We start from the raw sequence: 22,021 nt of genomic DNA, 5'->3' as shown, positions 1-22,021 counted from the left end.
TGATCATGCCTTGATTTTGAATTATTTAATTAGGTCAGTAAGGTCTGACTTTGCTTACTTAATTTATTTCTAGCGCACTTTCAACAAACCACAATGGTGCTGTACATAAAACACATGCAAATATACACAAAACCAAAATACATGAACTCACATCACATGATTAAAAGCTGAAGAAAATAAAAAGCTGGAGAGTGAAAGATCGTTGCAGAGTCTTGGAGCTGCTACTGAAAAAGCTCTATCACCTCGACATTTTAAGCGAGATCGTGGAACTGTCAAATAGAGGCGACCCTTAGAGCGAAGAGATCTCACAGGTTGGTGTATATTAATTAGCTCAGAAATCTACTCAGGGGCCAGGCCATGGAGGGACTTAAAAACATACAACAGTACTTTGTACTGAATTCTAAACTGGATTGGCAGCCAGTGTACAGAAACTAGTACAGGTTTGATGTGTTCTTTTTTTTAGCTTAGACAAAAGTCTTGTCACTTAACAGAAATAATGTACAGTTTAAAACAGGGGTGCCCAAACTCGGTCCTGGAGGGCCTCCTCTGTCATCTTACCCCAGATATGCTCAATAATGTTCATATCTGGTGACTGGACTGGCCAATCCTAGAGCACCTTGATATTCTTTGCTTTCAGGAAATTTGATGTGGAGGCTGAAGTATGAGAAGGAGCGCTATCCTGCTGAAGAATTTGCCCTCTCCTGTGGTTTGTAATGTAATGGGCAGCACAAATGTCTTGATCCCTCAGGCTTGCCAAGTCCATGTTGCCATCCACTCTGCAGATCTCTCGCACGCCCAAACCATGATTTTTCATTTACCAAACTTGACTGATTTCTATGAGAATCTTGGGTCCATGCCAGTTCCAATAGGTCTTCTGCAGTATTTGTCTTCTGCAGTATCAGTTCAACAGATGATTCATCTAAAACATCGACCTTCTTAGACTTTTCCAAATGATCAACTAGAAGTCAAGTTATTATTTGTTATTCTTACAACTTGGATCTATTTGTTAGGACAAAACTTACCTGCCAACACTCCAGTTTTTCCCGGGTCTCCCGTATTTCAGACCCATGTCCCGCCTATCTCCCGGAAAACTACCGGAACCCCTACCACCCCCCACCCCTGCTCCTCAGCTTTTTGGTGATTTAAGGATAACGCAGTGCTTCATACCTTGATCTGTTATTCTGGTTCTGCTGAGGTTGAGTTTCAGCAGCTGAGGACAGTGAACTAAACCTCGTCTGATCACCGTATCGCCCACCTGTGTGCTGGCCAAACCCATCACCTACAGCACAACAAAACACAATGCAAACATCAGTTGACACTATTACATTCATAAAGAGTGTAATGGTATATTTATTCATACTGAAAGTTTTTTTTGGTTCGGTTTACAAGTTTTAACTACTGCACACCTGTAACTTGAATTGCTATTTTTTCAATTTAACAAATACACATTGATATTTAAATACCAAGACAATTTTTAACTCAAACTTAAAACAATAAATGCCAAAAAATCCCTTAACAGGGCATTACATTAATATCACTCATCTTTTCCTCCATTCCTGGCTTCAAAAGTGTTCCTAGATTAATTCTCTTACCATTTTTAACACATCAACAAATCTCATATCAGTCCATTTTGATGACTTTTGATTATCTTAATATTAATAGTTTTCAAAAATAAGATTTGGTGATTATTCTATTCATAATAATAGTTAATAGTTCAGCAATAATATTAAGAAAATATTAGGAGTTTATTAGACCATTGCCATTTTTTTTTACATTTATAAATTTTGAAAGTAATATTTTATTTATATAACTTTGATTACTTGATTTGATTAAAAACAAGAAAAAACATTTGAGTAAAAGAAATGTACAGTATCTATCAGAATTAGAAATTTACATTATATATTCAAGTATACAATTATATACATAATTAAGCATTACACCCATATTTTTTAATCAAGTCCACTTTCATTATTTGTTATCTTTTGACTATTACATTGCATTTTAACATTTTTTAAATAACTTTAGGACATTATTATTAGTTAAATTTAGTTATATACATACATATATATATATATATATATATATATATATATATATATATATATATATATATATATATATATATATATATATATATATATATATATATATATATATATATATATATATATACACACACACATACATACATACATAGTTGAAACCAGAAGTTTATATACTGTACACTCTAAAAAAAAAAAAAGGAAGAAATGTTAAAAAAAAAAATGTTTGATGGTAAATTCTAAATGTTTACTATTTTAGGTCCATTAGGATTACCTAAAAAATTTACATTTGTACATTTACAATGTAAATATTTTTTTGAGAATTTATTATTATTTTTTTTATTATTATTTATCTTTTTTATATATAAATTATTTATTAATTGACAGTCAAAAGTTTACATACATTTCCTTGTTTTTTTTTTTAGCTTTGCTTTTAAACTGTATAACTTTGGTCAAATGTTTTGGGTCTCCCTCCACAAGCTTCTCACAATAGTTTGCAGGAATTTTGGCCCATTCCTCCAGACAGAATTAGTGTAACTGAGTCAGATGTGTAGGCTGTCGTGCTCGCACAAGCTTTTCATTTCTAACCACAAATTTTCTATAGGATTGGGTTCAGGGCGTTGTGATGGCCACTCCAAAAAAATTCACTCTGTTGTCCTTAAAGCACATTTAACTAATTTGGCAGTGTGCTTAGGGTCATGGTCTGTTTAGAAGACCCATTTGTGGCCAAGTTTTAACTTCCTGGCTGATGTCTTGAGATGTTGCTTCAGTATTTCATCATAATGTTCTTTCTTCATGATGCATCTATGTAGTGAAGTGGACCAGTCCCCCCTGCAGCAAAACAGCCCCACAACATGATGCTGCCGCCCCCATACTTCAGTTAGGATGGTGTTCCTAGGCTTGTAAGCTTCCCCTTTGTCCTCCAAATGTAACACGGGTCATTATGGCCAAACAGTTCAATCTTAGTTCCATCAGACCACAGGACATGTATTCAAAAATTAGTCTTTCCCCCAGTGTAATTTAGCTAATTGTAATCTGGCTCTTATTTTTGTTGATTCTGGCTTGTTGATTTTCCCATGTTGTCACAGAAGGAAGCAGTGTGTTTGAGGTTTTCCTTGAGTACTTTTCTACAATTGTGCCTCCAATCAACTCAAATGTTCTCAATTAGCCAATCAGAAACTTCCAAAACCTTGACAGCATCATCTGAGCTTTTTCAGAGGCATAATATTCTTATTGTATGTAAACTTGAGTTTCAAGAAAATTTATAACAATTTCTCAAAAAATATCTCTCTCATTATTCTGCTATTAAGCATAACAGAAACAAATTTGATAACCCTAACTTACCTAAAAGAGAAAAAGTTTAGTCACATTAACATCTGACTTTTTTTTTAAATGATTATGTGCCTTTTTATACAGTGTATGTAAACTTCTGCTTTCAACTGTATATACACACAGTGTATTTCACACAATATGTATAGTGCACCTGCAGGTGTGGAAGGTGTGTGATCAGGGCTGCAACTCCTCTACTGGTGACGGCTGTGCGGTCCAGACACAGTTCCTGGAGCTCCTTCAGACGGATCAGACCCTGCAGCCCACTGTCACTCACCTGAGTGTTGCTAAGAGACAACTTCTTCAACCTATCAGGTACAAGAGGCAGGGCTTTCATTACCATCCATGATTAATATAAACAGGCTTCTGAGTTCTGTTCAGATAAAACTTTATATACAGCTAAAGTCAAACTTAATAGCCAACATATGAAAAAAAAAAAATATATATATATATATATATATATATATATATATATATATATATATATATATATATATATATATATATATATATATATAAAACATATGTTTAAAAGGATTTTTTTTCACTTTTTGTTTTATTTTGGCTAGTATAAAAACTTTTTTTTGTCATTTTGACGTTTTTTGACTTTTAATGTCACTTTAAGCTGAATACTAGTGTCTTAAAAAATATCTAGTCAAATATCATGTACTGTCATCATGGTAAAGATAAAATCAATCAGTTATTAGAAATGAGTTATTAAAACTATTATGATTAGAAATGCGTTGATAAAATCTTCTTTCCGTTAAACAGAAATTTGGGAAAGATATCAAGGGGGGCTAATAATTCTGACTTCAACTGTATATAGACATTATTAAAAACTTGACTTGTTTTAATGCAGTGACAGCAAAAGCACAACATATTAAAATATAATCACTTCGTTTTGCTCAGAATGCTGTTGAAAATTGCTATACAAAACAAATGAGGTGTGGACATGTTCATTACTGATTGTTTTGATAGAATGAAATCAATTTTAACCATTTATTTTTGTTTCAAAATTCATGTGCCCTCATAATGTGCAATCAAAATAGCTTCCCCTCTGTCTTCAGTGATATCTCTGATTGGTGTTTACTGGCATGAGGGCGGGACCAACCTATCAGTCATATGCGATCCGCCAATAGCAAAACAAAACCATCTAATTAATTCCAAATGGACACAAATAAGCCCTGCTTTACATTTCTGCTTCAATTTTTTTAAGCAGATACACGTCACAATGGGACTATTGTCTATTCCATTTTATGCTGAAGTCTCGATTTTCGCACATGTTCAATCTTGGTTTGAATAAAACATTAGCCATAAGTTTTCTTAATTTTAGATCAAAGAATTATTGTGATTTTAAGTAAAGAGCAGCTGAATAAAACACTGTGCAAACATGTTAATAAACAGTTGTGTAAATATAGGTTTTAATTGTCAATATCTTCTGATTTGCATGTGTTTTTCATTCATTCATTCATTTTCTTTTCGGCTTAGTCACTTTATTAATCCAGGATCGCCACAGCGGAATGAACCGCCAACTCATCCAGCACATGTTTTACGCAGCGGATGCCCGCATGTTTTTTTCTTTTTCTTTCTCTATTAAACACTTTTGATTTGCATCATGGGTCCTTCATCTCGGCTCTGACAACTTTTGATTTTGAAACCAAGTGACTTTATTTGATATTTGTAGTACTTTTACACAATATATTTTCTGGTTTGGTCATCAAAATTATGCTCCAAAAACTGCAATTAGGTTCATTTTTACAGAGTATATCAAAATCTGGCTAACTTCCATAGACTATCCTTGTAAATCACATTTTTAAAATGTCTAATTAAAAAAGAAAAAAAAATTCAAATAAAAATGTTACTTTTTAAAAGTATTTTTTTTTACATAATTTCTGGGTTTTACGGCAATTATGTTTTTAAAAATGTAGAAATAATATCAACTTAAACATACAACGAAATAGAAAACAATCCAACAAGTAAAAAGATAATTAAAAAAACAACAATAAACAAATATTATATATATATATATATATATATATATATATATATATATAACAATAAAAAAACAACTAAATAATAAAAAGCAAAAAAAGAAAAAACAATTATGTGGCTTTAACAAAAACTATAAAATTGTATAATCTGTATCACACAATCCACTTAACGTTGAACTTTTAATAGGTAAAAAAGTAGAAATTTACTAGAACAAGCAGTTTATACCTCTAAATAAAGTGTCTAGGTCCGTGGGAACCACAAATAATCAGAATTCAACAGTTGTGGCAAGAGATTTTGTAAAAAACCAGAAATAATCCTACTTTAGCTTTACAAGATTAGCATTGTTGCATCACACCAAATCAAGCCAGAACAAGAGCTGCTTTCCTTGTTTGGCCTCAAGGTTTTGCTCAGGGCTTTACCTGGTCATGCTGGAGAGCTGTGTGATGCCGTGGTCAGTGAGCTGAGTGTAGTCGGTCAAGTCAAGCTCTAAAAGCAAAGTTTGTCTGGAGAGAAATGAAAGTCCGCTGTCTGTCACAGAGTGTCTGCCAGGCAACGTGAGCTGAGTAAGCCTTAGTCCTGCGTGGAGAAAACAAACAAATATATTAATGCTATATTAATGAGAGCACAATCTCATTTGAATTTAAAGCCACAGTCACCAAAATGGTAGGATCAAAGCCTAAGAGGAGGTTTCAAAGTGGTATTTTGTGCTGAAACTTCACATATACACTTTAGGGACATCTGTGACTTATTTTATCATCATCATCATCATCATCATCATCATTTTCATCCGCTTATCCGGGGCCAGGTTGCGGGGGTAGGAGTCTTAGGAGAGAACTCCAGATTTCCCTCTCCCTAGACACTTACTCCAGCTTCTCCGAAGGGATCCTAAGGTGTTCCCAGGCCAGCCGAGAGATATAGTCCCTCCAGCGTGTCCTGGGTCTTCCCAGAGGCCTTCTCCCAGTGGGATATGCCTGGAACACCTCCCTAGGTAGGCGTCCTGGAAGCATCTGACACAGATGCCCAAGCCACCTTAGCTGACTTCTCTCGATGTGGAGGAGCAGCGGCTCTACTCTGAGCTCCTCCCGGGTGACAGAGCTCCTCACCCTGTCTATAAAAGTCCGCCCTGCAAAGGACACTCATTTCGGCCACTTGTATCCAATATCTTGTCCTTTCAGTCTTGATGACCCAAAGCTCATGACCATAGGTGACAGCAGGAACGTAGATTGACCTGTAAATCGAGAGCTTTGCCTTTGGGCTCAGCTCCTTCTTTACCACAACAGACCGGTACATCAACCGCATTACTGCTGCCGCTGCACCGATCTGCCTGTCAATCTCACGCTCCATCCTTCCCTCACTCGTGAACAAAACCCCAAGACAACCCGATCGTCAGGCACAGAAACTGGTTCTTGGGACATGTAACGACTTGTTTTATATCTTGTAAAAAGGGGCAGAATTGGTCCCTTTTAATTGTCACAAATCAAATCAAATGCATTAAAGTGTCATTCATTTTAAACCACTAGTATTAAATCGCATCAGGAGGACAAAAAGTCTTGTTTTCAAGTTTGCCGGAAACATTTTAATTATGATCAGTATTCAGATGCACTTCATAAATCAAGCAGGGACGGTACTTATGCTGTACCTGCGATGATCTCCAGCGTGTGGTTTCCATCAGCCACTGGTATGCCGGCCAAGCTGAGAGCTGATAGGCTGGGATGAGATGCTAGACACTGGAGGGAGTTTTCTTGCACACCTGTCCCGTCCAGATGAAGCGTTTGCAGGTTCTTCAGCTCCGCCAATGCAGACACATCACTCACCTAAAGGTTAAAGAGAGAAAATACGGTGTAAATATTCAATAGAAAAAAAACATTCCATTATATTTACTTCTAATAACTATTTTTATAACAATATATATATATATATATATATATATATATATATATATATATATATATATATATATATATATATATATATATATAATAAATGTGTTATTATTCGACTACGGGCACTTTTATGTCCTTTGATCACATACAGTTGAAGTCAAAATTATTAGCCCCCCTGAATTATTAATGCCTTTGTTTATTTTTTTCCCCCCCAATTTCTGTTTATCGGAGGGAAGATTGTTTCAGCACATTTCTAAATTTAATAATTTTAAAAAGTTATTTCTAATAACTGATTTATTTTATCTTTGCTATGACGACAGTAAATAATATTTGACTAGATATTTTTCAAGACACTTTTATACAGCTTAAAGAGACATTTAAAAGCTTAACTAGGTTAATTAGGTTAACTACGCAGGTTAGGGTAATTAGGTAAGTTATTGTTTTTTAATTAAAAACTGCTTTTATTCTAGCCGAAATAAAGCAAATAAGACTTTCCCCAGAAGAAAAAATATTATCAGACATACAGTGAAAATTTCCTTGCTTTGCTAAACATATTTTAGGAAATATTTAAAAAAGTAAAAAAAAATCAAAAGGGGACTAATAATTCTGACTTCAACTGTATCCAAAAATATATATAATTATGTTCAAATTCCTCTTTCTTTGTCAAACTAACAATAAAACCTACTTTAAAAAATGTACTAGCTTTCTATTATATTTTTTTATATTATTTAACCAACTTTTAAGGGTCAAAAGTACTGTTTTCACCTTGTTTTAAACTTCAACAATGAAAATGACATTTTTTTATATTATTTATCTGGTAACTATTAATCTGTCATAATAAAGCACTAGTAAAATAACTTAAATATTTTATAGTTATTAATGCAAGACTATAATCAATATTATTTTTTATACAAAATATAGCTGTCGCACAGTATCAGTGTCATTTCCACCACAACACTGTAATGTCACTTTAAAAAGTTTGTGTGAAGGATTATTTACGTGGTTTCTATGAAAATTAATAGTGCCATCTGAGAAAATGTTCAAGATGGAGGGAATTAAAATTTTTATCTAACACTTGCTTGATATGGAAATACATTTATTCTCTGTCATTTCCAAACATGTTGTACCTTCAAAGATGTTTTTAAAACCCTAACTGAAGGTAAATAAGAGTGTTTTGTATACATGAAAAGCTAGTATAAATTCAAAGCTAATCGGTGAAGCTATTTTTCATTTTTACTCAATAAACTGTTGAAATGTCATTTCCACCACTGTCATTTCCATCACCACACACATTTATAAAAAATAATTAAAAAGTTCTCATCACACATTAAAAGTGTATTCACAATGTTTGAGTTCATGGTCTATTTAATATACAAATTCAGTTTATTTATTTTCTAATAAGCTCTTAACCAAGTTAATATTAAATTTTAGAGTGTGACAGGTGTACAATTCAGCATACAACTCATTTACTTCATTGACAAATGTATAATTATTACATACATATTGTGGAACGATTGGTTAAACTAGACACATAAATGATCTTAGACAATAGCCCCTTTCACACAGTGATACCGGTAAATATCTGGAAAATTTCCGGAACGACTTTACCGGTATATTTAAAAAAGCGCTGTTCACACAGGCGTTACGGAAATTTTCCGGAAAAGAGCATTCACACATCCATTCCAAAATACCGGTAAATTCTGACATCATTCACCACAAATGAGCTTTTAAACGGCTGCGCTTGTATTTGTAAACATTTGACTAAATTACAAACTCTGTGGATGATCAATATTGTGAACAACTTTCGCAGGATCACTTTCTCATGTCGAGATGTTCATAATATGTGCGTGTGCAGGCGCTCACAGGCTGTTTCACAGGCACACGCAAAGCTTGAAGGTAAACAAACAACGGCTTATCATAAGCATCTCATCGATGATTATTTACACAGTTGGCATAAAGAAGAACATATAAACGTGATCTGACTAACTTCTAGCAGCTAAATGTGTCTGGAAAAATATTCAAAGGTTTTTATTCTCACAAACCGCGCGGACGTAAATGCGTCTGACTGTTGTGATTGGCTAAAGCAGACGTCTCACGTCAGCATGTTCTAGACGTGCACGCGCTTATTACGGTAATCTTCCTTCTGCATTCACACAGCGCAGCATTCCGGCAAATTGCCGGTAATGTTACAACTTCTCTTTCCGGAAAATAGCCAGAACGAATTTACTGGTATTTTCAAAAAGGACCTGTTCACACATACAACCTTTCTGGAAAATTGCCGGCAATTTTCCGGAAAGGTCTGTATGTGTGAAAGGGGCTAATGTTTGACTGCCATCGTTTATTTCATTTTAAAATAAGCTGTATATTGAGATGTGGTGGAATTGACATTTGCTCAGTTCACGGTGGAAAAATCTAAGTTTGTCCTCTTACAGATCTTAAAACTAGACAAATATGTTACGTTAAGTAGTTAACAAGTAGTTCAGTACGCTTTTTTACTCAACTTCACAAGGCTAAAAGTGCCCGTATAGTTGAAGAATGGCCCATAAATATCTTATAAATGATTTCTTTGGATCTTTGCCATGATGACAGCACATAAAATTCTACCAGATATTTTTCAAGACACTAGTATTCAGTTTCCAAGTGACATTTAATGGCTTAATTAGGTTAACTAGGCAAGTTATGGTAATTAGGCAAGTCATTGTATGGTTTGTTCTGTAGACAAAGTAAAATATAGCTTAAGGGGGCTAATAATATTGACCTTAAAATGGTTTTAAAAAATTAAGAACTGCTTTTATTCTAGCCGAAATAAAACAAATAAGACTTTCTCCAGACGAAAAAAATATTATCAGACATACTGTGAAAAATTTCCTAGCTCTGTTAAACATCATTGGGATAGGATAAATGAAAAATAACCACTGTTGGAAATGTGGTCATTCTGTGGGCACCTTTTTACACTTAACATGGAACTCATTTGGTGGCTCCATTCTGGACAAGGGTTATTTAAAACCTAGAGAAATGGCTGGGACAACCTTTACCTTATTCCCCAAGAGTCCGTCTCTTTGGTGATACATCCACTTTACAGAACAGAATACCTAAAGCACATGCTGGGCTAGTCATCGCAAGATGTATTATTGCTGTGAGACTGGTGCTGCGAAATTGGAAGAACTCAGATACTCCCTCTTTTAAGGACTGGATTGAATGGATGACCTCTACTGCATCATATGAACATATGTTGGCAAGACTTCAGAACTCCACGCATACTTTTAATCAGAAATGGGGTGGCTTTTTGCAATATTTGGAGAGCACATAAAAGGAAAATTGAAGGGTTGTCAATTTGACGGTCTGTTATATTGTATTGTTTTATTTAATATTTTATATTTGCTATAATTTTTTTGTTTTGCTATTATTTTTATTATTTATTTATTTCCTTTATTTAGCCAGGAGATCACATTGAGACAGTTCTGTCTCCTCTTCCAGTGAGACCTGGTCAAGATGGCAGGCAGCACATAAAGTTTCATATAAAAATCACAAACAATACCACAAAATTACAAAATCACCATTCTTAAAAACATCAGCTCATAAAAAACAATTACAGGTGTCCTTTGAGATGTTGTATAAAACACAAGTTCTGATAGTACGCTTGGAACTATTAGACGAATACGTGAACCAGATCTAGGGTGTTGGTTGTTGGTGTGAAATGTTAATAAATTAAAAATATAGGATGGTAATTTACCTAAAAGAGCCTTTAAAATAAATAAGTACAGATGTAATTTCTCCTTTGATATAAAGATAACCAGTCTAAGGAATCATACAAAATACAGTGATGTGTCCGTGAGTCTGCACCTGTGACAAAGCGTATTGCTGCATGATAGACAGAATCTAATTTTCTAGGGTAGCGGCTGCGTGCATATTAAGATGATTACCATAATCCATTATAGAGAGAAATGTACTCTACTAGTTTTTTGCGTGCTTTATAAGGAAAACAATTTCTTGACCGGTATAAAAACCTAACTTTGGCCTAAGCTTTTTCAGTAACTTGTCAATGTGTATATCAAAGGCTAATCTCTCATCAATCCAAATACCTAGATATTTATAAAAGCTTACTCTTTCTATTTGAACACCGTTCAGAGTTGTTATTGTCTGATCTGTTAACTTAGTGCGGCCACGGCTAAAAATAATGTATTTAGTCTTTTTTGCAACGTACACTGTAATACTTGAAAAGCAATCTGTAGATGCTGTACAGCTTGGTTTAAAGAATGTGCTGCTGTATATACAGTATTATTGTGTCATCGGCATACAGGTGTATTTTAGCTGATTCTATTCCGTGACCTAAATCGTTAATATGAATAGAAAGTAACAACGGAGCTAAAACCGATCCTTGGGGAACCCCAGTGTTAACATTTAGAAATGGTGAATTACATAATTATTAAAAATTTTTTACACTATTTTCCAGAATGTTGATTTTGTATTGTAAATTTCATAATGTGTGGGTTATAAAAGTTCAAAATAAAATTAAAAAGTTCAATTTCAAAAACAAAACAAAACATCATTGGGGAAATATTTTTAAAAAAAATTCACAGGAGCGTGAATATATATATATATAAATATATATATATATATATATATATATATATATATATATATATATATATATATATATATATATATATATATATATATATATATATATATATATATTTATATATATATTAGCCGTCCACTCCAAATCTACAAAATGTGAAAAATGACCTTGGTGTGTTTGATACTGAGCATCCGCAGCTGTGGCACAGAGGCGGGCAGCACTCTCAGTGTGCTCTCAGTGATGGCCGTCTGATTGAGGCTCAGCTGACACAGCGCTGAAGATCCAGACTGCAGGTACAGCAGCAGACCCGCGTCGCTCACTTTAGTCTGATCCAGAGCCAGAAACGTCAGACTGCGCAGGCCTGAGACCAGATGAAAAAAATGAATGATGTTTCTGTACATGACGCTCAGTTTTGGAAGTGCTTTGGAAAACACCGTCTCACCTGTGATGTGCTGCAAACAGCTGTCTGTCAGTTTGCTACAAGACGACAGGTTAAGATGCTGAAGTTTGGAGAGATTGGACAAAACCGAAAGACCAGCGTCTGAAAAACGAAACGGAAAAATGATGAGTTCATACAATTAAAGAGCAATACTTAATTAGATTTAGGGGTATTCAATTATGTAATGATTTATGGTATGATTTCATTTTATTTTATTGCTGTGTGTGTGTTTGTGTGTGTGTGTGTGTGTGTGTGTGTGTGTGACTTTGTAATTTCATTATTCACTTTTAACTGTTATTTAGCATTTGTTGTAATGCAATTGTTTTGTCACTATGTAGAAGCAATGTAACTTAATTCAACAAATGGACCATCAAAATAAACCGAACACTATAGCTTATTTTTCTGTTTTATTCTAATATTTGGTATTCTACAAACACAAATGTATTCTTCAAATAAAAAAAATGCTATTCATTCAACTGCCGATTTAAAAATGTTTCACATTTTACTATAGTACACATTTATAGTATGTAATTTTCTGGATTTGTTTAAACATAATAAAGTCTATCTTTAGAATTATTTAAAAATGACGCCATGTTATGGTTTATTATTTAGTAGCTACTTTAGTTTTTAAATTAAATATTATAATAAAGTAAAATATCCCTGGAAAGTTTTTTTACATATTTATACTAAACAAAATGATGTCTGTTTTTCGGATCATTTTAAAATGATGCTATGTTTTTGTTTATTACGCACAATTTTGTTTAAAATTGCAATAATTCAGTGTTGTTTTAGTATCGAGTAGCTACCATAGTTAAAAAAAAAATTACAATTTTACGCACGCACGCACGCACGCACACACACACACACCCCTGGAATATTTTTTTTTAAGTTACATTTTTTAATTTGTCAAATTATTATGATAAATATTTATACTGTATACAATTAAAAAAATTTGTTTAAAATAAATAAATGTCATTTTTAGGTTCATTTTAAGATGACATGAGGTTATTGTTAATTTAGTTATGCGCTATTACATTATTATACAATTATTTAGGTTTTTATTATAATATTGCAGTGTTTTTTGTATGAAATTAAAAAATATTTGAATATTACATTTATTAATTAAAAATATAAATCAAAAATGAATTTTTAAGAAAGTTCATTATTTAAATGTAATTGATAAAAATATATAAAAAAAACTGTAAAATAAATTGCTTATAAAGTTTATAAAATATTACTGTAAAGATACTGAGAATCTCAGGCTAAATGTCTCAGGCTAAAATAAATTAATTATGAAAGGTAATGCACAAATTCCTAACAAAATACAAACAACATCTTTTTTTAGAGTGAAAAACTAGTCATTACTATTAATTCAGTATTTAAAAATGAACATTTAAAAATAAGCAAAAAAGTTCAATGTTTGGAAATGTCAGTTATAAAGTATATATAAAGTATATAAAATATTACTGTAAAGATAATGAGAAGGTTATCTCAGGGTAAATGCCCTTTTTTATTTTAAAAGGTAATGCATCTTTTTTATTTTAAGTGAGAAACCAGTCTGTTCATTTCTTTTTGGTATGAGATTTTCCTCTCACCTGTAATAAGTGGAGAGTTAAGGAAGCTGAGGTGTTTGAGACAGGTAAAGGCCCTCAGCTGCCGCAGGAGCTCATTGGTAGTGTATGGGTAGCAGTTGAGGACAAACTTCTGCAGCGGGCAGCCAAAAAACAGCTCCAGTGTCCGTGGCCGTAGGAGACGCTCGCGTGCCATGTGAGACAACAAGAGTTCGGCCAGCTCTGGAGTCAAACATGCTAGACTGCTGCTGTACTGCATGCTGGGAGCTGAGGGAACAACACTGCGATCAATACAGCACTCAAACAACTGATACACCACTACACATTTGTCGATATTCAATTGTATTGTTGCAATATTGTATTATATTGACATAACACAGTATATTGTGAAAATATTGTTATCACAGGCACTTCAAAATACAGTTGAAGTCAGAATTATTAGCACCCTTGTTTATTTTTTCCCCAATTTCTGTTTACTGGAGAAAAGATTTTTTCAACACATTTCTAAACATAATAGTTTTAATAACTCATTTCTAATAACTGATTTATTTTATCTTTGTCATGATGACAGTACATAATATTTGACTAGATATTTTTCAAGACACTTCTACACAGCTTAAAGTGACATTTAAAGGCTTAACTAGGGTAATTAGGTTAACTAGGCGGGTTAGGGTAATTAGACAAGTTATAGTATGACGATGAGTTTTTCTGTAGACTAATTGAAAAAAATACATAGCTTAAAGGGGCTAATAATTTTGACCTTAAAATGGCTTTTAAAAAATTTCAAACTGCTTTAATTCCAGCCGAAATAAAACAAATAAGACTTTGCCCAGACGAAAAAATATTATCAGAAATACTGTGAAAATTTCCTTGCTCTGTTAAACATCATTTAGAACATATATAAAGAAGAAAAACAAAATCAAAGGAGGCTAACAAATTCTGACTTCAACTGTACTTTGAATACTTATCTATTATTTAACACTTGCAGTGCTTTTTAAGAATATAAAAATATGAAGAATATTTTGATGGGAATATTGTATTTGCAGTTTATAACAGCTGAAAACAATGCTTGGAGATTTAATTGGTTAGCTTAATAGTTGAACATGAACATTTTGACATGTTAATCTGTCCTGCAATATGCTAAAAAATATAAACTAATAATTGCGTAGCTCTTTATAGGGCTACAAGGCTCTAATAATTAACATTAGTTATTATAAATAAACTCTCAATGAAAACTACAAAAAGCTTTTGTTAATCTAAACTTTTCTATAAAAAAATAAAAAAAACCTCTCATTTGAAATCAAATCTAAATGTTTGAGTTGTTGATATTAGGGATAATAATTATTAAAAAACCAAATCAAATTATTGTATCTGAAAAAATTTATATAGCTTTAAGGAGCTAATAATTTTGACATTAAAATGGCTTTTAAAAAATTTAAAACTGATTTTATTCTAGCTGAAATAAAACAAATAAGATTTTCTCCAGAAGAAAAAAATATTACCAGACATACTGCGAAAATTTCCTTGCTCTGTTAAACATCATTTGGAAAATATTAAATAAAGAAAAAAAATCAAAGGGGGGCTAATAATTCTGATTTATATGTCAAAAGAAACTTTTATTTTGGATGCGATTAATTACGATTAATCATTTGCCCTGCACTAATAATATTGTATACCGTGATAAAAGCTTCGGTAATTAATTGCAACTAGAAATTTTTATCCTATACACAACACTAGTTGGACTCTTTCTGACCTGTCATGAGGGAAACTGTGGCCCTGGTGGCCATGGAGCAGAGAGAGGGCACACGGGGGGTCTTGAAGGGTTTTTTGGGTGGCGAGGGCTGCCCGTGTGTTGAATGCTGCTCATCATGATGGGCTCCTCGCTGTAAACGCTCCACTGCAGCCTGACCTGCAGCTCCTCGCAACGCACGACCCTCATCAGGGTCTGCTGGGTCATCAGGCTCCACCTCCCTTCAATACACAACCAATCATAGTCAATTAACGCTTGTGCTGTTGGGGATGTTTTCATCCCATTTCTTTCTCTGTGTTTCAGAAAATGAAATGATTTTTGGTGACAGATCTTATTTTGACGCATATTTTGGGAAAATGCTTTGGAAATTTTGAAAGATTCACCAATAAACTCTGGGCAAAATTGTTAGCTTTTTGCCCCATTGACCTTTTTTTCGATTGCAAAGCCATGACACCATATACATGTAATCATGCGTTCTTGATTGTTGCTGGCTTTCCCTATTGGGAAAAAGTAAAATGTGTGATTTTTACTGTTGATCATTAGTTGCAGTGCAAAGAAAGCTTAGTTTCTGGCTTCTATATTGAGTATAATGTATGTGTCTGAGAGAGTCCTTTGCGAACAAACTTTGATATGTCTGAGAAAATCAAAACAAGCAGCTCAGATCTCAGAACATAGTAAACAAAGTATGTGTATTTAAGCGTGCACACACACATACACACTATAATCTGCTGTTTTACTCCATAGAACTCCATTTAAAGCCTGAAACATTTTTACACGCGACGCAGTGGCGCAGTGGGTAGCACGTTCGCCTCACAGCAAGAAGGTCGCTGGTTCGATCCACGGCTCTGTTGGCGTTTCTGTGTGGAGTTTGCATGCTCTCCCTGCGTTCGCGTGGGTTTCCTCCGGGTGCTCCGGTTTCTGTCCCCACTGTCCAAAGACATGCGGTACAGGTGAATTGGGTAGGATCAATTGTCCGTAGTGTATGAGTGTGTGTGTGGATGTGTGGATGTTTCCCAGAGATGGGTTGCGGCTGGAAGGGCATCCGCTGCGTAAAAACTTGCTGGATAAGTTGGCGGTTCATTCCGCTGTGGCGACCCCAGATTAATAAAGGGACTAAGCCGACAAGAAAATGAATGAATGAAACATTTTTACACAGGCCTGTTACTAAAGGCTTAAAGCTGCCATCAATGATTTTAAATTTACGCATTTTACCTCTTCCCAAGAATGAAAACCACCAACAAAAAAGAAAGGAAAACTCAAATTACCATTGTGAGGTTTGGAGGAGCTAAGAAACTCAAATAATGAAAAACTCCTGCTAGTCAGTTTGGAAATTAGCAGATTTGTTTTTCCAAGCGTAGACAGCAATGATGCTAAAAAGAAAACCCAAAGTGTAACAAATAAAGATCAAAGGTCAAAGTATCTGGCCTCTGAAACAAAATTTAGCTGTGAAGTTATTGTAATGTCACACCGAAATTTCTTTCTTACATTTATCTGTGCACTAAATAATGTTGTTGTTTTTTTTTTGTTTTTTTTTAGCTCTTACTAGTTTAGTCATTAGAGCCATGAGAATCTTACCGGAGTCTGTTGCCCTGCTCTGGCCAGTGATGTCTCAGATCCAATCCTCCTCTTGCCCTGTTCTCCATGAAGAAGGGCAACCGTGGCAGTCCTGTCAGAGTGAGAAGCACAGCTTTAGAGTTTTGTGAATGTAATTATTTATTTATTTATTTTAGCCATCATATGAATGTTTTAAATAAAGTCTGCATGTATTCAGTCTAAAAAATATATCATAAAGTATGGTGATTTTGTAATATCACAATTTAAAATAACAATTTTTGTTCCTTGAATATATATATATATATATTTTTTTTTTTTTTTTTTTTTTTTTATAACAATTGTTTTTTCTGGGTTTTTACTTTATTGAATAGGACAGTAAAGATTTGACAGGAAACCATGGGAAGCAGAGAGAGGGAAAGGATCGGCATAGGCGGGAATCTTGTCGACGCACTAACCACTACACCACTGGCACAGACAAATATATATATATTTTAAAAGGTAATTTTTTATTCCTGCAATGTAACGCTGAATGTTCTGATCTGAATACTTTGGTCTTCAGTGTCACATGATCATTCAAATATATTTTTTAATATTATCAGTGTTGTACACTGTCTGAGTGCTTAATACTTCCATGGAAAAACAGTGATTTTTATTTAGGATTTAAGAGATACAGTTACAATAAAAGCTTTTGTTTAACGGTGTAAATGTATTTACTGTCACTTTTAAATATATACACAGTTGAAGGCAAAATGATTAGCCCTAATTAAAACTTTCAACATTTTTATATAATATTTTACTAGTTATTTTGCAAGATGCCAGCATTCAGCTTAAAGTGAAGTGGGAATTACCTGGGTTAATTAAGTTAACTATGTGATCACATTACTCCAGTTCTTTCATCATTGCATTGGCTCTCTATTAAATATTGTATAAAATTTTTAATTTTATTGACTATCTACAAAGTCCTGAACGGCTTAGCTCCCCGAAATTTGAGGGAGCAACTGGTGTATTATAGCCCCTCACGCCCACTACACTCAATTCATTCTGGACAATTGATTATTCCCAAAATATCAAAATCAACTGTAGGTGGTAGATCTTTCTCATATCTGGCACCTAAACTCTGGAACAGCTTTCCTAGCACAGTTCGGGAAGCAGACTGGCTTGCTTGGTTCGGGATCTGTAGAGCTCTTCAGTGTTTGGACCCTCAGTAGTGAACATTAACCCTTACTGAACTGAACTAAACTGAACTTAAACTCTGAAAACTGGACTGGAACAGTTTAAATTGACTATAATCTTCTATGTTAAGCTGCTTTGACACAATCTACATGGTAAAGGCGCTAGATATATCATACCCAAATCATTTTTAAATAATCTAAAAATATATTTTCTAAAAGTCATACGATTTTCAGATTGTATTAATTTCAACAATTAACCCAGACCTGGAAATCACAATTCTAAAATTCCTGATATTCAAGATAAAAAAACAACAACATTCATTGATATGTTTGTTCAATCTATAGGCACAAATTTAACTTAAATTACATCTTGCTGCTACCAAATGAAGCAAGCATTCAATTACAAAGCCTCAATATAACAACAGTCACAGTAGAAGGAACTGGATAGTAAGCTAATTACCATATATTAGCATGTTCAGACGCCGGCCTGCTAAATCAATCCAGCTGCGGTTCAATTCTGTGTCTTTCGCATCCAAATGAACACACAATCTCCCCTGTCGATCTTCACAGCATCATCAGTAGATTCCAAATGAATAATCCAGTGAAACTATGCAGTTTTAGCAAACGCGAGAATGGACAGACTTTGACGCTAGTAGTGAGATTTATCAGCTGAGAGAGGTGAATGGGTTTTTACTTATAACCCGGTCTAAACTAGGACAAGTAAGGACATTCACCTCTTACCTAATACGGCATTTTTCACACTTTGGTCACTTACTAAAAACCATGCGTAAGACAACACCGGGTTACTGGATTCTGTGATTCAGACTGACCTGAGCACAGCAGTCCAAAGGCAGCAGTACTGCGATTGTTTAAGATCTGTCATCTCTTATGTGATCTAACATGTGCTAGAAAGCCAGCTGCAACCCAGTACTGGAAAACCCCCATACACACTTGTAGTTTGCAAGTCGTTTTATTTATTTTTAATAATGTCTACTATTGAACAAGTAGTTTGGTTGACAGCAGTGGTTATTGAAGCAAATTGTTCAGCATGAGCACATCTAACATATTCATTCATTCATTTATTTTGTCGGCTTAGTCCCTTTATTAACCCGGGGTCTCCACAGTGGAATGAACCGCCAACTTATCCTGCACGTTTTTACGCAGCGGATGCCCTTCCAGCCGCGACCCATCTCTGGGAAAATCTAACATATTATGAGTTAAGCCTGGTTTATACTTTTGCGTCAGGTGACCGGCGAAACTCACGGCGCAGGCAACGCCCGTAGCTGTGCATTTACACTTCTGCACGCCGTCTCTGTTGGTCTGCATTAACACTTCCGAAACGCTAGTGGGCAGTGAGGTGTAAATGTTCCTCTGTGTCGAGTTTCTTCGCTTCTGTTTTGCTTTCCTGAACACTTCCTGGATGTACAAGTGACTCAAACTCGCTCATTTTAAGGCAGGAACTGGCGGACGTGCAACAACTTTAACCATGAGGTAAACACAGAACAAAACTTTCCATCCGGAGCTCCTTCACGGGACTCCACACTTGTAAACAATCGCTCGCGCCATTCGCGCGGCTCTCGGTCCCACCCAGACTCATCGGCGCTACCAAGCCGACCAATCACAGAGCTTGCGCTACGCGTTGTTGCGACGTGTAGTTACATTTTTTGAGAGGTGCACTTCAGCGATGTCGACGGCCACGGTGAAGGGCTATGTGTCAGCGCCGTAGCATACGCCGGCATTTGACGCAGAAGTATAAATCAGCCTTTAGAATACAGTTCTAAAACCTATATGTTCTCTAATAATATTCAGATAACATTAATTGTTTTATTTATGAACAGCGACACACATTCTGAGAACATTCAGGAACCAAAGCTGAAATGAGAATGTCTCAATGATTATAAAAACATCAAATGTTTTAGTTGTTTAATATTTGATAAAGCATTTACAGAATCATGACCTTCAGACAGAGCAGATAAAGCTCGTTTTCGCATTTTTTAAAGGATTCTCTGTAATTACAGACTTGTTGGCAGACTCTCCGTGCATTACAGTCCGTGTTTCCTTTCAGAGATTAAGGCCTTTTCTGATTCATTGGAGTCCAAATGCGGCGAGCCCAGCTTTTTAGCTCATTCCAGACTAACAGATATCAACATCTATTGTTTACAGCCTCATCATGAATCCCTCTTTGATCCCTGATTAAAGTGTTCATTTTATCTGGGATGTTTTCATTTAGTTATTTTTTATTCCAGCAGAGTTGATTGTGATCAAGCCAGCTTTGATTATTATGTTAATTGTGATGATTTAATGGCAGGGAGATTATGTTTCACTTGTTTTATTATTTTGAAGTCTAATGCATCACAGTGATTACTAATACAATACTGCTCATATTAAACAACCCCAAATGTCAGAGCAGTACCTGAAAATGTTTGGCTATCATTTTTTATAAGCAGTCAGAATATCATACAGACTTTTAGAAAGTAAATTAATTTTCTTTTTTAAATCACCTAATAATCCTCAGTCAAAATGTAGTCTTAAAGGGATATTCACCCCAAAACTGAACATTTATTTACTATTTACTCAGCCTCAAGTGGTTACAAACCTTTCTTTCTTCTGTTGAACACAAAAGAAGATATTTTGAAGAATGCTGGAAAACTGTAACCACTGACTTCCAAAGTAGGAAAAACAAATACTATGGAAGTCAGTGGTTACAGGTTTCCAGCATTCTTCAAAATATCTTCTTTTATTTTCACAGAAGAAAGTCAAAGAGGGTTTGAAGAAATAAAGGGTGAGTAAATGATGACAGGATCTTCTGTTTTGGATGAACTATCTCCTTGAAGTAAATTGTTATATACCTTCGAAATTAAATGGGGGTACAACTTCTTCTTCTTGTTGCTCCTCATTTTCCAAATGTTCTTCATCTTCTGCATCACCTTGCACCAGTTTCTGGCCTCGTCCTGTCAGAAGAGCATGCACAATTAAAGAAAATCACTTTAAATAAGGGTTGTGTAAAGCAGTGTTTTCATGTTTTGTTTTGTTTTAAGACCAATTGAAAATTTTTATTTCTCTGGAAAATTAATCAATACAAAAGGTAGTTTTAGTTTGCAAACAACTGATGACATTTCTGCCAAATTTAAATAAAAATTTTGTGATTTAAAGCTTTTTTAAAAACTAATCAGAATCAGAAAGAGCTTTATTGTCAGGTATGTTCACACATACAAGGAATTTGTTATTATGACAGAGCTTCTACAGTGCAACAGATTTACAGAGACAGGACAAAAAACAGATAGTAAATATATTTTTAAAATAGAAGTAAGTAGTGAATGCAAATATGCAAATTGACAAGTATGTACATGTTTATTACTATATACGAAACTGTATGTGCAGCTGGTATGTGCAAATTGGCATGTAAAGTGTGTTGTTATATAAGTGTATGTGTCTATATAAAGTGTATAGCAAGTCGTGATGTTTGTTCCACAATTATTATAATCAAGTGTTCATGAGATGGATTGCCTGAGGGAAGAAACTGTTTCTGTGTCGGGCTGTTCTAGTGCGCAGTGCTCTGTAGCGCCACCAGAAGGTAAAAGTTCAAAGAGGCAGTGTGCTGGGTGTGAGGGGTCCAGAGTGATTTTGGCAGCCATTCTGCTCGCTCTGGATAAGTACAGATACTAATCAAATACAAAAATGTTTCCATCCACCTATTTTTATGTGCA

The 22,021-nt window shown here is 34.4% G+C and overlaps 1 protein-coding gene across 1 annotated transcript in view; it reads right to left on the bottom strand.

The window, feature by feature from the left end:
- si:ch73-173p19.1 overlaps positions 1-22,021 on the bottom strand; it is a 35,405-nt gene that overhangs the window by 1,423 nt on the left and 11,961 nt on the right. Inside the window, exons 7-16 of the mRNA XM_002660922.8 lie at positions 21,164-21,265; positions 17,164-17,254; positions 15,592-15,809; positions 13,863-14,105; positions 12,271-12,369; positions 11,996-12,189; positions 7,003-7,177; positions 5,783-5,939; positions 3,526-3,679; positions 1,168-1,279 (exon numbers count right to left, since the gene is read on the bottom strand). Of these exons, the coding sequence (XP_002660968.3) occupies positions 1,168-1,279; positions 3,526-3,679; positions 5,783-5,939; positions 7,003-7,177; positions 11,996-12,189; positions 12,271-12,369; positions 13,863-14,105; positions 15,592-15,809; positions 17,164-17,254; positions 21,164-21,265 (1,545 nt within the window). The remainder of the gene's footprint in view (positions 1-1,167; positions 1,280-3,525; positions 3,680-5,782; positions 5,940-7,002; positions 7,178-11,995; positions 12,190-12,270; positions 12,370-13,862; positions 14,106-15,591; positions 15,810-17,163; positions 17,255-21,163; positions 21,266-22,021) is intronic.

The sequence above is a fragment of the Danio rerio genome, chromosome 24, assembly GCF_049306965.1.
Source record: "Danio rerio strain Tuebingen ecotype United States chromosome 24, GRCz12tu, whole genome shotgun sequence".
Classification (NCBI taxonomy): domain Eukaryota; kingdom Metazoa; phylum Chordata; class Actinopteri; order Cypriniformes; family Danionidae; genus Danio; species Danio rerio.
The sequence above is the reverse complement of the archived record's forward strand: the minus strand, read 5'-3'. Positions and strand labels throughout refer to the sequence as shown.